The sequence below is a fragment of the Molossus molossus genome, unplaced genomic scaffold, assembly GCF_014108415.1.
Source record: "Molossus molossus isolate mMolMol1 unplaced genomic scaffold, mMolMol1.p scaffold_m16_p_6, whole genome shotgun sequence".
NCBI lineage: Eukaryota > Metazoa > Chordata > Mammalia > Chiroptera > Molossidae > Molossus > Molossus molossus.
This window is the reverse complement of record NW_023425399.1, coordinates 54,326,415-54,339,860: the sequence shown is the minus strand read 5'-3', so window position 1 is coordinate 54,339,860 and position 13,446 is coordinate 54,326,415. Positions and strand designations below refer to the sequence as shown.

The 13,446-nt window shown below is 37.6% G+C and overlaps 2 protein-coding genes across 6 annotated transcripts in view; both read left to right on the top strand.

Annotated features, from left to right (window-relative positions):
• The window catches only part of KBTBD12 (kelch repeat and BTB domain containing 12), a 101,959-nt gene that overhangs the window by 58,819 nt on the left and 29,694 nt on the right, over positions 1-13,446 (top strand). The window contains exon 5 of one of the 5 annotated variants that reach the window (XM_036245335.1): positions 4,432-4,524. The exons of the other annotated variants lie outside the window; for them this stretch is intronic. Coding sequence (XP_036101228.1) covers positions 4,432-4,451 — 20 coding nt within the window. The 3' untranslated portion in view covers positions 4,452-4,524. Of the gene's footprint in view, positions 1-4,431; positions 4,525-13,446 lie in introns of those variants that run through there. 5 annotated transcript variants of the gene reach the window in all.
• LOC118618818 (ATP synthase subunit g, mitochondrial-like) lies at positions 6,058-6,526 on the top strand. Its single transcript, XM_036245336.1, has one exon. It carries the CDS (start codon positions 6,099-6,101, stop codon positions 6,405-6,407), a length of 309 nt encoding a protein of 102 aa, XP_036101229.1. The 5' UTR covers positions 6,058-6,098; the 3' UTR covers positions 6,408-6,526.

Genomic DNA, 13,446 nt, shown 5'->3' with positions numbered 1-13,446 from the left:
TGGACCGGGAAGAGATAGAAAACTTGAACAGAACAATAACAACTAAGGAAATTGAAGAGGTAATCAAGACTCTTTCAGCAAACAAAAACCCAGGCCTGGATGGCTTTATGGGGGAGTTTTACCAAACATTCAAAGAAGAACTAACACCCATTCTCCTCAAACTATTTCAAAAAATTCAAAAAGGCCCTGGCCAGTTTGGCTCAGCGGTTAGAGTGTTGGCCTGCGGTCCGGAGAGACCCGGGTTCGGTTCCCGCTAAGGGCATGTACCTCGGTTGCAGTTTGTCCCCGGCCCTGGTTGGTCGTGCGGGTGGCAGCCATTCGATGTGTCCCTTTCACATCGATGTTTCTCTCTCTCTCTCCCTTCCTCTCTCTCCCTCCCACTCTATCTGTACAAAAAAATGGAAAAATGTCCTCAGGTGAGGATAAAAAAAAAAAAATTCAAAAAGAAGGAAGACTTCCAAACTTGTTTTATGAAGCCAGCATAATTCTAATTCCAAAACCAGAATAAGACACTACAAAGAAAGAAAACTACAGGCCAATATCCCTGATGAACATAGATGCCATAATCCTGAACAAAACGCTAGTATATCGGATCCAGCAATACACCAAAAAAATTATTCACCATGACCAAGTGGGATTCATCCCAGGGATGCAAGGCTGGTACAATATTCACAAATCAATAAACATGATACACCACATAAATAATATGAAGAATAAAAACCACATGATCATATCAATAGATGCCGAAAAAGCCTTCAACAAAATCCAGTATCCATTTCTGATAAAAATGCTCAGCAATGTGGAAATAGAGGAATCATGTCTCGACATAATAAAGGCCGTATATGAAAGACCTATAGCCAACATCATACTCAATGGGCAGGAACTAAAAGCATTTCCTTTAAGAACAGGAACAAGACAAGGATGCCCACATTCGTCACTCTTATTTAACGTAGTACTGGCAGTCTTAGCTACAGCAATCAGACAGGAAGAAAAAATAAAAGGGATCCAAATTGGAAAGGAGGAAGTGAAACTATCATTATTTGTAGATGACATGATACTATAGTAGAAAACCCCAAGGTCTCCATCAAAAATTTACTAGACTTAATAAATGAATTTGGAAAAGTAGCAGGATACACAATTAACATCAAGAAATCCATGGCGTTCTTATACACCAATGATGAACTCACAGAAAGAGAAACTAAGAAAACAATCCAAATTACCATTGCGGCAAAATAATTAAGATACCTAGTAATAAACTTAACCAAAGAAATAAAGGACTTATTCACAGAAAACTACAGGTCGGGGGGGGGGGGGGGGGAATAAACCACAGAACTTATATGCATATATGCATGAACAATGGACATAAACAACAAAGTTGGAGACAGGGTCAGGAGGGAGAGGGATGGGGAAATCAGTGGGGAACAAAGGGGAAACATCTGTAACAAAAATAAATTAATTTTTTTAACACTATGACAAAAAATGTAGAAAAAGATATGAGTGGATTGTTTGTTTAGTGATTCCATTGTTTGTGCACTTACATGTGTTATTTTATCGGCTTTACAACACTGTAACTGGCTCCTGTGTTGAATAAGTTCCTGGAAAGTGTAAAATAATTTGAATAATTTATATAAGGCTTATGGGTAAATGATACTCGTATTGAAAATCTAGGTATTAAACTGGCTGATTTCATTTTGGCTTTTTTTTTCTGAGGGCTTTCTTGGAAATGTTACCGTCTTTCTTAGGAAATGCAGAAATTAGTGGTGCTGTGTATTTAACAGAAATTAAATTGAAATATGCAGGGAAGAGACCAAATGGAATGGTGCTGTTTAAGGCCATGCATTTTAAGATGTTTTATTTTTTAAGAAAAATTTTTGTCACTTTTTGTATTCAAAAGAGATAGTTAAACTAGTTTTATCCAAAATATATCCTAATCTTCTATAAAATGATTTTTAAAAGAGAAGTCAAGAAATTTACATTAATATATATTGTTCCTATGAGAAAATATTAACTCCTTGTTTTCAAGGTTTTAGAACCTATAAACTCTATTTTTATGAATAATAAAGTAGGAAATTAATTAAATATAGACTGATTAGTAAAATTTTGAGAAAGTTAAAACCTTCTGGCTACCACCTCATTAAAACCTAGTTGTGAGCTTTCACTGAGTGCTTATTTATAAAATACTAATTTAAATATAGTATCAAGGGTTCTCTCTTTGAAAAAAGTTATTGTGAGATAAACTCACAAGTATTTTAGATGTCATTCCATTATTTTTTTGAATAAATTATGTTTGCTTCTTAAATGACAATGCATATTCATAAATATTCTTTGGATTTCCATCAAGTGTTTTTAAAAAGTCAAATTGTATTCAGAAGTTGCTTCAGATTGATGGGTCAGGAAAAATCCAATATAGAAAGTGAGCACCAGAATCTATTTGAGGAACTATTTAAGCCTTTTACAAACTGACCTCAGCCTGCCTCTGCAGCCTCATCTCCTCCAGCCACTTTCCTTACAACCCCACAAAACTTTAACTCCAGCCCAGGAACTGAGGGTCATTTCCTGATCACACGTCCCTTCTGTGTCTTTGTTTCCTCTCTTCCCTCTGCTTTTAATGCCTCTTTCTCTGTTTAGCTAACTCCTACACATCCTTCAAGGTCTGGCAAAAATGCCATCTCCTCTTGGTGGTTCTTGTGACCCCTCGGTCAGAATGAATTGCACTGGTTCTCTGCAGCATGCTGCTCTACCTCTGCCATTGTCATCATCACACTATACTCAGACTATCTAGGGAAAGAAATGTGGCTTTATTCATGTTTGTGTGTCTTCTGAACCTGCCCAGGGCCTGGGTTATGTGACTGATTCTTAGTGCATATCTGTTTACTGAATTGAGTTTTCTCAGCTCTGTAGCCTGTTCTATTCTTCTGTCATGTAGAAAGCCACAAAAATAATCCAAGTTACAGACCTTGTGGAGAGTTTTTTGTTGTTGTTTTTTAATATATTTTTATTGATTTTTTTTAGAGAGAGAGGAAGGTAGAGAGAGATAGAAACATCAATGTGAGAGAGAAATATCGATTGGCTGCCTGCTGCACCCCCCCTACTGGAGATGGAGCCCACCACCCGGGCATGTGCCCTGACCCAGAATCGAACTGAGACTTCTCAGTCCATGGGACAACACTCAATCCACTAAGCCACACCAACCGGGCTGTGGAGAGTTCTTTTAATTAGAGACCTTTTCATTTCCCTCTTTGGGGAGTCTTCTAATAATAAGTCTTCCCACACAGCTAATGACCCAAACTATTGATTTTGTTTTCTCCAGAAGTCCACCTTGTGCCTCAGTGTCTTACTGAGAAAGTAGCACTTTGTGAGTCTAACTCTCAGCTGGAGTTCCATTGAGAGTGATGGAGGGAAAGTTGCACAGAAGGTTGCAGTTACTATTGTAAATGCATTCCAAAGATCACTTTAGAGTTGAATTATTTTATCCGACAAAAGGACCAAGTTTCATTGTAACATTTTGCCTTTTTCTTTCTTTTGGTAACATTTTAAGAAATTTTTTTAAAATGTAAGTGTTTCTCAAATTACTAAGATTGTTTATTAAAATGCAGATGCTTGGACTTCACACTGGGCTAATTCTGAGTTGGAGGTCTGCCATAGGACCTAGGAATCTGAATTGTAGGAGGCGTGCAGGTAGAGCTGGTGTGAATAATCATAGGAACACACTTTGAGGAATACAGATATTGTAAGGAAAGTAAAGAGTAATATCATGTTAATGAAGGTATCATATGCTCAAAATATTTACTAAGTATATGTTACATAAACCAGGCCCTGGGCTAGCTTTCAGAAGAGACACAGAGATGAATGAGACCATGTCTCCTCCTGGACAGCATTGTGTATTGGGGACTATTCTAGGAAGAAGGGTATAATTATTTGATCAAAATATCCTGGTATTCGTAACTTATCAGAGCAGACTGTTGAGTATGTTCTGATCTAATTCCAGGAGTGTTTGGGCTTAAATAATTTCTTAAGCTCATGGTGAACAAGGAAAGACATATGCTTTTACAATGGCTAAAGAAGTAAGATGATATTCTTAGTACCTCCTTTTTCTGAGAAAAGAGTTGGATTTAGAGAATCAACAGCTGAAGTGGCTTTGAACTTAAGTGAATGGCTCACTATGTTTTTATGTAAGTATCCATGAAATGTATTTCTAGTTAATCATATGAAGGATTTTTTTTTTATCCTCACCCTAGGACATTTTTCCTTTTTTTGTTCAGATAGAGCGGGAGGGAGAGAGAGGAAGAGAGAGAGAGAGAGAGAGAAACATCAACGTGAAGGGACACATCGAGTGGCTGCCACCCACACGACTAACCAGGGCCGGGGATAAACTGCAACCGAGGTACGCGACCTTAGCGGGAACTGAACCCGGGTCTCTCTGTACCGCAGGCCAATTCTCCAACTGCTGAGCCAAACTGGCCAGGGCCATATGAAGGATTTTAAGCTTGATTATCTGGAACCCTCAATGGGGAACCCAGAAGTAAGTACTCTAAGAGACTAAAGTTTACATATGGTTCCCAAATTGCAACTTAGCTATATTAATTTTTATCACTGATATCCTAACAGTTCACAAAGAATTGGTAGTTCCACATTTTATTTTTCTATTAATTTATTTTTATTGCAGATGTTTTTCCTTTTTCCCCTCATTGACTCCCTCCTCCCCATCCCCCCCACCCCGTCCCCAGCTTTGTTGTCTATGTCCATCAGTTATGCATACATGCATATAAGTTCTGTGGTTTATCCCTTTCCTCCCCCACCCCTCTTTTGAGGATTGTCAGTCTGTACCCTACTTCTATGACTCTGGGTCTGTTTTGTTCATTAGTTTGTTTAGTTCATTATATTCCAGAAGTAAGTGAGATCATGTGATATTTGTCTTTCTCTGCTTGGCTGGTTTTGTTTAGGATAATAGTTCCACATTTTATTGTGACAATTAGAAATTGTACCTTTTTCAGTGTATAATTATAATGCTATATTCTATACAGTTTTGTATTTGCCTTTGATTTCTCAATAGACTGTGTCTTATGGACAAAAAAATTTAACTTGTTATTTTATGATGTCTAGTACAAAATATGGATTTCTTAAAATTAACTACAAGTTTAAGTGTTTTTATTCTGAAATCAGAGAAGGTTAGGAAGCTTCTCCAATGTGAAATCCCTGATGAACAGTGATGATAATGTTATTGAGAATAGATACAAAATACCTTAGGAGAATGTCTCAGCCTCTGATTTAGCTGTGTATATTTGCAGCTTAATGTTACACAGCCAAAGGGTTATGTAACTATACATTATAGACTTTGCTTTTATGAAACAGCAGTAAATTGCTAAAAACCACACTGATAGCTAGGATTTATTGAAGAAAACAAATCTTAGGCATGTCTTCATGTCGCCTAATGTATAGAACTATCTATATATCTATCCATGGCATATTATGAGAACAAATCATGTTGATACTCATGAGTCCTGAATAAAATTTTAATTATATTTGGTATCTTCAATTCACTAAGGTAGAAAATAATGTAATATATGTTTTAAAATCTAAAAGAGTTGAAACAAAAATGTTGATGCTTTAAAGAAGAAAATATCAATGATCAAAAACTGTCATTATGAATAAAATATATTATCTTCAATTAGTTTATCCTCATTAATATGCAGTCATTTTTTAATCACTTTCTTCCTCTACCAGTTCTTGGGTAAATATGGAAATGAGCACAAATTACATATTCTATAAATCATTTTATTTGCACATAAGATAAATATGCCAAAGACTTATTATGATGTTTTCATTTAATAGTTATTCAGCAAATATTGTGAAGATTTTTTAGAAGAAAGATATTATGCTTGGTACCTTGGGGAATATAATGACTCATACCTTGCCTTCAAGGACTTATTTCTTGTGTGCCTACATTTTTAACCTATGAAATATATTTGATTAATAGTTCTTGCAGAGCCACTCAGAGATGTAGTAATGGAAACTTGACCTGTGTCCTATTAGGTCCCCAAGTTAAGAGAAGTTAGATTCAGCCAGCCGTTGGGGCGCAGAGTGTCCGTCCCGCAGCCATGGCCCAGTTCGTGCGGAACCTCGCGGAGAAGGCCCCCGCGCTGGTCAACGCTGCTGTGACTTACTCGAAACCGCGACTGGCCACATTCTGGCACTATGCCAAAGTGGAGCTGATTCCACCCACGACAGCTAAGATCCCTGCAGCTGTCCAGGGCTTGAAGAAGATAGTCGGTAGTGCCCAGACTGGCAGCTTCAAGCAGACGGTGAAGCAAGCTCTGCTGAATGGTCTGGTGGCCACTGAGGTGTGGATGTGGTTTTATATCGGCGAGATCATAGGCAAGCGTGGCATCATTGGCTATAACGTCTGAAGATCAGTCTTTAACATCTGCTCCTTTTTGGTTTATTATTTGAATGTTCTTGGACCATGAAAGATCAGAGGGTATTAGAATAAAAAAAGATATGTCGAAAAAAAAGAAGTTAATGATGCTTTAGGCAGGCAGATCTGGGGGGAAAGATAAGCCCAATGACAGACTTGCACCAATAATTTATCTTACTCTGTGAGCTGATATTCCTGTATCCTTAAGAAGATGATTTTTATAATCTGATATTGAATTTTAGTTCTTTGGATTCAGGGCTTGCCACATTCTGGAAAGCCAGCCATCACTTTTTGTTTTTCACACACACACAAAAATGTTATAATAAAAAAGATACCTGGGATGAGGGTGAGGAGCTGATCCATTCATGCAATCAGTTAAATTTTTATTTCTTGACTATCTATACCATGTAAAAAGTATTGAGGATACAGATGTGGTCAGACATTATTCTGATCTCAAGTGACTTACAATCTGATCTGATAGGGAGACATACATAAAGATAAATAACAGCAATATACTTTATAGGAATCTTTATTTCTGTTTAGAGGACAGCGGAAGCCCAAAGAAGGGAATGGGCCAATTCTATGTACAGGGACATGAAAGATTTCTTGAGAAGATGACTGTTGAACTGAGCCTTGAAAGAAGAGTAGGAGTTTGTCAAGTGTAGAAGGAGAAAGAGAAGAGGCCATTCTAGGCAGAGATCAGCCTAAGGAAAACTCTAGTGATAAATAACTTCACCTGTTTGCAAAGCCTCAGGTAGTAAGTACGCCTGGAGCATACAGTGATGGGGAACGCAAGAAGAAGAACAGAAGGAGGAGGAATATGAAGAATTATGCAGTAACTAGATCATCAAATCTCCATATATTTTTATGGAAGGGATAGATATGAGAAGTGATGAGGTCAAATCATCAGATATAGAGGTGTTGAAGTGAGGAGGATAGTGGTGATATTCATCTGAGTCCTGTAACCTTTGACCTATTGTGATATCTATAGGTCATCCACTAAAGTTCTTATCCACTGTTCACAAGCTCTCTCCTTTTGTTCTTCCTTTGTGGTCTCAGCCTTCATACCTGCTGGGACCTGTAGGACAAGCTGGTGAAAAGGGATGGGGAATAAACAAAGAAAAAGGTTTGGCCTGGCTGGTGTGACTCAGTTGGTTGAGCAACGACCCATGCACTGAGAGGTTACCAGTTCAATTCCCCACCAAGGCACATGTCCCGGTTGTGGGCTCAGTCCCCAGTAGGGAGTGTGCAGGAGGCAGCTGATAGATGTCTCTCTTTCATTGATATTTCTTTCTCTCTTTCCCTTCCTCTCTCTTTAAAATCAATAAAAACATATTTAAAAGAAAACAAAAGGGTTTAGAATAATTGACAGGGAAAGATCCAGACTTGACTTGCACATTGAAACCCACTGAGGCCCAATACTGGTTCAAGACATAAAGCCTAGTAATTACCCAGAACCAGATGGGACAGCAATTTTATAGGTGCAGCTTATTTGGTACCCAGAACTCAGCAATGAGTGCTACATTTTTATTTAAAATGTATTTTCAATTCCAGTGGAAATGTAGACACTTCAAACATTTTATTTTCTCTCCAAAATCAAACTCTAACAAATAGAACTTGGTCTCCCCTTTTAGCTCTTTTATTTGATTTTCATAATAATCTCTTTTTAAAATGCAGAGAAATGTTTTTATTTTTGTTTTCCCTAGCCTGGTGAGAACAAAAAAACAACGTAAAAGACAGTGAAGGGTTAGCTGGTGAAGAGAATGGCCTTAATGCAAGTGAGGACTATCAGCCCATGTTTTATGAGCCCCAAACACACTATATATCGATTAGCATTGTCTGGCATACTCAGAATTTGTAAAAAGCAGACAGATAAGACTGCTTTCAACCCTGTTCTGAAGGACTTTTTTTCTGAAAAAAGTGTTAGACTGAGAAGGGACAAGAAGCTAGGTTCATGTCTTCTAGGTGCTTAGGCTCCAAATCTGGAACTCTAAAATGAGAGTAGAAAAAAATCAGAGACCAGAAAACTCAAGTGAGAATGAAACTGTCACAAATATTATATTAGCAGTCAATAGATTCTATTTGACATGCACATCAAAAAGTGCCCAGCAACTCAGAAGTGTGGGCCAGCATCACTCCTGGAAGCTGACAGAATGCAAAATCCCTTTCTAACTTGTATGATGTCACCTGAGAATTCCTACCTCTCTCGAATATGTATAACTAAATGAGTTCCTCTAAATCATGCCAGGGAGCTTTTCTTTCCACTTGAAGGCTGAAAGGAAGGTTCAGCTTATTTCTTAGCCCTTGACCTTCTAATTGTCTCTATCAAACCTTAAAAAAACTTGACAGATATGACCATATGGCCAGTAAGTCATCAATTATAGACATAGCAGATAATTAGAGAGTAAGCAAATGTAAGATTTTGGCAACTTCAATAAACACTGGTTTACTTATGCAGTATGCTAGAATGTGAAGGAGAAAGAATTAACATTATCAAGTACCTACAATATGCTAGCCATTTTGTTTACATGCAGTACATGAGAATAAATAAAATAAAATTATTATAGTAATACTTGTGAATAAGTATCTAACAAATGTGAGTTCTTCCTTTCCCTTCTCTACCTTTACATAGTTATCTAATAATTTAATCTTTGCAACAATTTAAGAAATTGATATTAACCTCAACTTACAGATGAGAGCATTGAGGCTTTAGAGAAATTACATTGACCAAAGTTGTCCAGCTAGTAAGTGGTGACACAGGCACATGAATCAGGATCTGTCTGTTTCCAAAAGCCTACATGCTTTTTCTGTGACATATGGGAGCCTACAACAGTAAATATATTTGCTAAAGCTTATTTGGCAATAAATGCAACTTTAGGAGTCTGTCAGAATGGTTACAAACCACCCCTCCTCTTTTGGATCCAGTCCAGGGTATAATAGAGTAAGCTTGTCACCTGAAGCAACCCTCCAGGAAAAAGAGCATCAAAACCAGCATCATTGTATTCAAGGTACTGTGAATGGCAAGTACTTAGAGAATGTCAGAAAAGTACCACTCCTCCTCTTCCTCAGCCAGCTCCCTGCCACATTTTGCATGGGGAGAAATTTCTTCCTACACCCCACAGGAGGGGAACAATCTATAATAGCCAAACACAAGAATAGCTGGTCTTCATCTTTGTAGAAATGATAAAGAGGAGAAAGAGGCATATTCTCTTCTATAATCCATCACACACACCAAAAAGAAAAAAAAAACATAAAAACACTAAGAAATGGTTTATTAAGATTGGGGAGGGAAAAGCCGAGGCTCTAGTAAGTACCTCCTTAAGGTATATATCTTGCATTTGAAGTCCATTTGAGAATGACCTGAAAAGGTAATTTTTATTAATTTTTCTGTTTTTTAAAAGTCAAGCTCAGGTTCTGATAGCATATAAATTAAAGATGTGGAGGTATCTCATTGAAATTCTAAAGCTGTGCTGATCCAACACTATGATTCTTCTCATCAAGAGAGTTCTCTTATAGTGCTGGTGCTGACTTATTAATAAAGATCATGCTTTTATTTTATTATTTATCTAATCCAGATTCACTGCCAGTTTAAGCTCATTATGTCTGCTGTTAATAATCTTGCTGTAAGTGTACTTGATTATGAAAAGACATCCAATTGAGACAGAGAATGTGTTCAAGCATTAATGGTCAGAACAAGTACAGAATGCCCTGTAGGCACATATTGCCCTCAAATGGAGCATGTGAACCATCTGCCAACCAAATAAAAAAAGGTACATATTTAGCGCTGGCTGGGTGGCTCAGTTGGTTGGAGTATTGTCCCAAACACCAAAAGGCTGCAGGTTCAATTACAAGTCAGGGTGTATACAGAAGGCAACCAACTGATGTTTCTCTCACATCAATGTCTCTCTCTCTCTCTCTTCCCCTTCCTCTCTCTCCAAAAATCAATGAAAACATATCCTCAGGTGAGAATTATAAAAAAAAAAAAAAAAAAAAAAAGAGGGCATATATTTAAAAGGTTGATTTTGGCTGGCCAGTGTGCCTCAGTAAATTGAGTGCCAACCCATGGACCAAAAGGTCCTGGTTTTATTCCCGGTCAGGGAATGTATGGGAGGCAGCCAATCAATGTTTCTCTCTCTCTCTCTAAAAAATCAATATAAAATATATTAAAAGTTAGGTTTTGTAGATTAAGAGCTGACATTATATTTAAACACACTTAAGGGTTAGGGTGTTGGCCGGTAATGCAGGCTTGTGAAAGAATTCACAACAGAGAGAAGAGAGAAGATAGGAGGAATTTCATAACTTCCCCCATAGCCAGGGAATGACTGAGTACTAGGTGTCACAGGACAACAGATGGTAAGTGAGTTGCTGCAATCCCCATTAAAATACCAACAAAATATTTCACAGAACTGGAACAAATACTTCAAAATTTATATGGAACCAAAAAAGACCTCGAATAGCCACAGCAGTCTTTAAAAAGAAGAACAAAGTAGGAGGAATCACAATACCAGATATCAGGTTATACTACAAAGCCACTGTAATCAAAACAGCCTGTTACTGACACAAGAACAGGCATATAGATCAATGGAACAGAATAGAAAACCCAGAAATTGACCCAAGTAATTATGCTCAATTAATATTTGACAAAGGTGGCAAGCACATACAATGGAGTAAAGACAACCTCTTTAATAAATGGTGTTGGGAAAATTGCACAGATACATGCAAAACAATGAAACTAGGCCACCAACTTACACCATACACAAGAATAAACTCAAAATGGATAAAAGACTTAAATGTGACTCGTGAATTCATAAAAATCCTAGAAGAAAATGTCGGCAACAAAATTTCAGGCATCATACACAGCAGAATTTTCACTGATACATCACCTAAGGTAACAGAAATAAAGAAAAAAGTTAGTAAATGGGACTACATCAAAATAAAAAGTTTCTGTACAGCAAAAAAAAAAACAAGCATGAAATGGAAAGAGAACCCACTATATGGAAGAGCATAATTGCCAATAATACATCAGATAAGGGGTTAATTTCCAAAAAATATAGAGTGCTCATACAACTCAACAAAAGGAAGACAAAGAACCCAATAAAAAATGGGCAGAGCACCTAAATAGACACCTCTCCAAACAGGACATACAGATGGCCAAGAGACATATGAAAAAATGCTCAACATCACTAATCATCAGAGAGATGCAAATTAAAATGACTGAGGTATCACCTCACACCTGCCAGAATGACTGCCATCAATAAGTCATCAAACAACAAGTACTGGTGAGGGTGTGGAAAAAAGGTACTCTAGTACACTGCTGAGTGGTACAGCCACTATGGAAAATATGGTGTTTCCTCAAAAAATTAAATATTGAACTGCCATTTGACCCAGTAATCCCACTCCTAGGAATATACCCTAAGAAGCCTGAAATACCAATCTGAAAAATTATATGTACCCCTAATTTCATAGCAGCACTATTTATAACTGCTAAAATCTGGAAACAGCCCAAGTGTCTATCAGCAGATGAGTGGATAAAAAGCTGTGGTACATATACACTATGGAATACTATGCAGCTGTAAGAAAGAAAGCTCTCTATCCTTTGAGACAGCATGAAGGGACCTAGGGAGTATTATGCTAAGCAAATAAGCCAGTCAGAGAAAGACAAATACCACATGATCTCACTTATTTGTGGAATGTAATGAATAAAATAAGCTGATGAACAAAATAGACCCAGAGACATAGAAACAAATATGGTTCAGACTGACAAACCTCAGAGTGGGGTTGAGGGAATGGATGAGATAAACCAAAGAACTTACATGCATGTATGCGTAACCAATGGACATAGACAACAATGCTGGGGGGTTGGGGGGATGGGAGGAGGGTGTCAATGGGGGAAAAAGGAGAGACATCTGTAACAAAAATAAATTAATAAAAATTGGGGGGAAAATCATCATGATGTACACTTTAAATATCTTACAATCTTATCAATAAAACTAAAAGGGAAAAAAAAGGTGACTTGCTTTTTATTAGGAGTTTTTAGGGAAAAAATCATATTGAAATTGAACAAATGTGGGTGGTGGGGTGTTGCCTTGAGGAGTTGCAGTTTTTTTCTTCTTCAGGAGACAGTCCAGCTGATGTGTGGGTTGGTGGGTGGTCTTATCATATTTTCTTTAGCCTGTAAAATATGCTTTGGAGTAAAAAGAGTTACTGAGAGTGTAAAAAGGGAGTTTCACCTGAAGGGGTTACAAAGATTTGGGAAGAGGAAGATTTGTTTGAAGGGGGAAGGGGAAAGGGAAGTTTCTATTCATTAGAGGCTCTTTGGTGTGAATTACTTTTGAGTGGCTAAAAACAGCTGGGAAAGGGGAGTGGAGGGAGCCCAGCCCTTATCTATTTTACTGTTTGGGAAGAAAGGTGGTTTGAAGTTGCAGACACCAGCAAGCTCCATGGTTAATTGCCAGGTGCTTCTCATAAATTGTGGGGCTAAGAATCATAAGAAAAAGATAGCTCTGGCTCTGGCCAGTTTGTCTCAGCGGTTGAGCATCAGTCTGCGGACAAGAGAGTCCCAGGTTCAGTTCCCGCAAGGGGCATGTACCACAAAAAAAAAACAAAAAAACACACACACACACTCAAAGAAAGGTCTGATTTCTGTCCTTACACTTAGTAACAGAGAAACAAAATAATAAGCTTTCTAATTATCCAAATACCAAGAGATGAATGCCCATTCTTTACACAAATGATATTGGGAGAGCTTTTCTAATGGGCTTTTATGTGAAACTTCTGAATTACATTCAGGATGTTGGTTGCTGGATGTCTCCTGGCCTGACACCAGTAACTTTTATTTAACCTGTTTACTTACACTTCTATAGTGGTTGTAATATAAACCAGCCTAATAATATCTCTCCTAGGTCTTATAGAACAGATAACTAAATTATCTCATTCTTACCTGATGAGTTGCCAGGTTTAACTGCTACAGATGAACCTTCTTTAAGGCCATCGTGTCCCACTTTTTGTTGGACTAAGGAACTTCTAAGCTA

Bases quoted from the DNA above. Each gene is read 5' to 3' on its own strand.
- LOC118618818 (XM_036245336.1), top strand. From the start codon at position 6,099: ATGGCCCAGTTCGTGCGGAACCTCGCGGAGAAGGCCCCCGCGCTGGTC.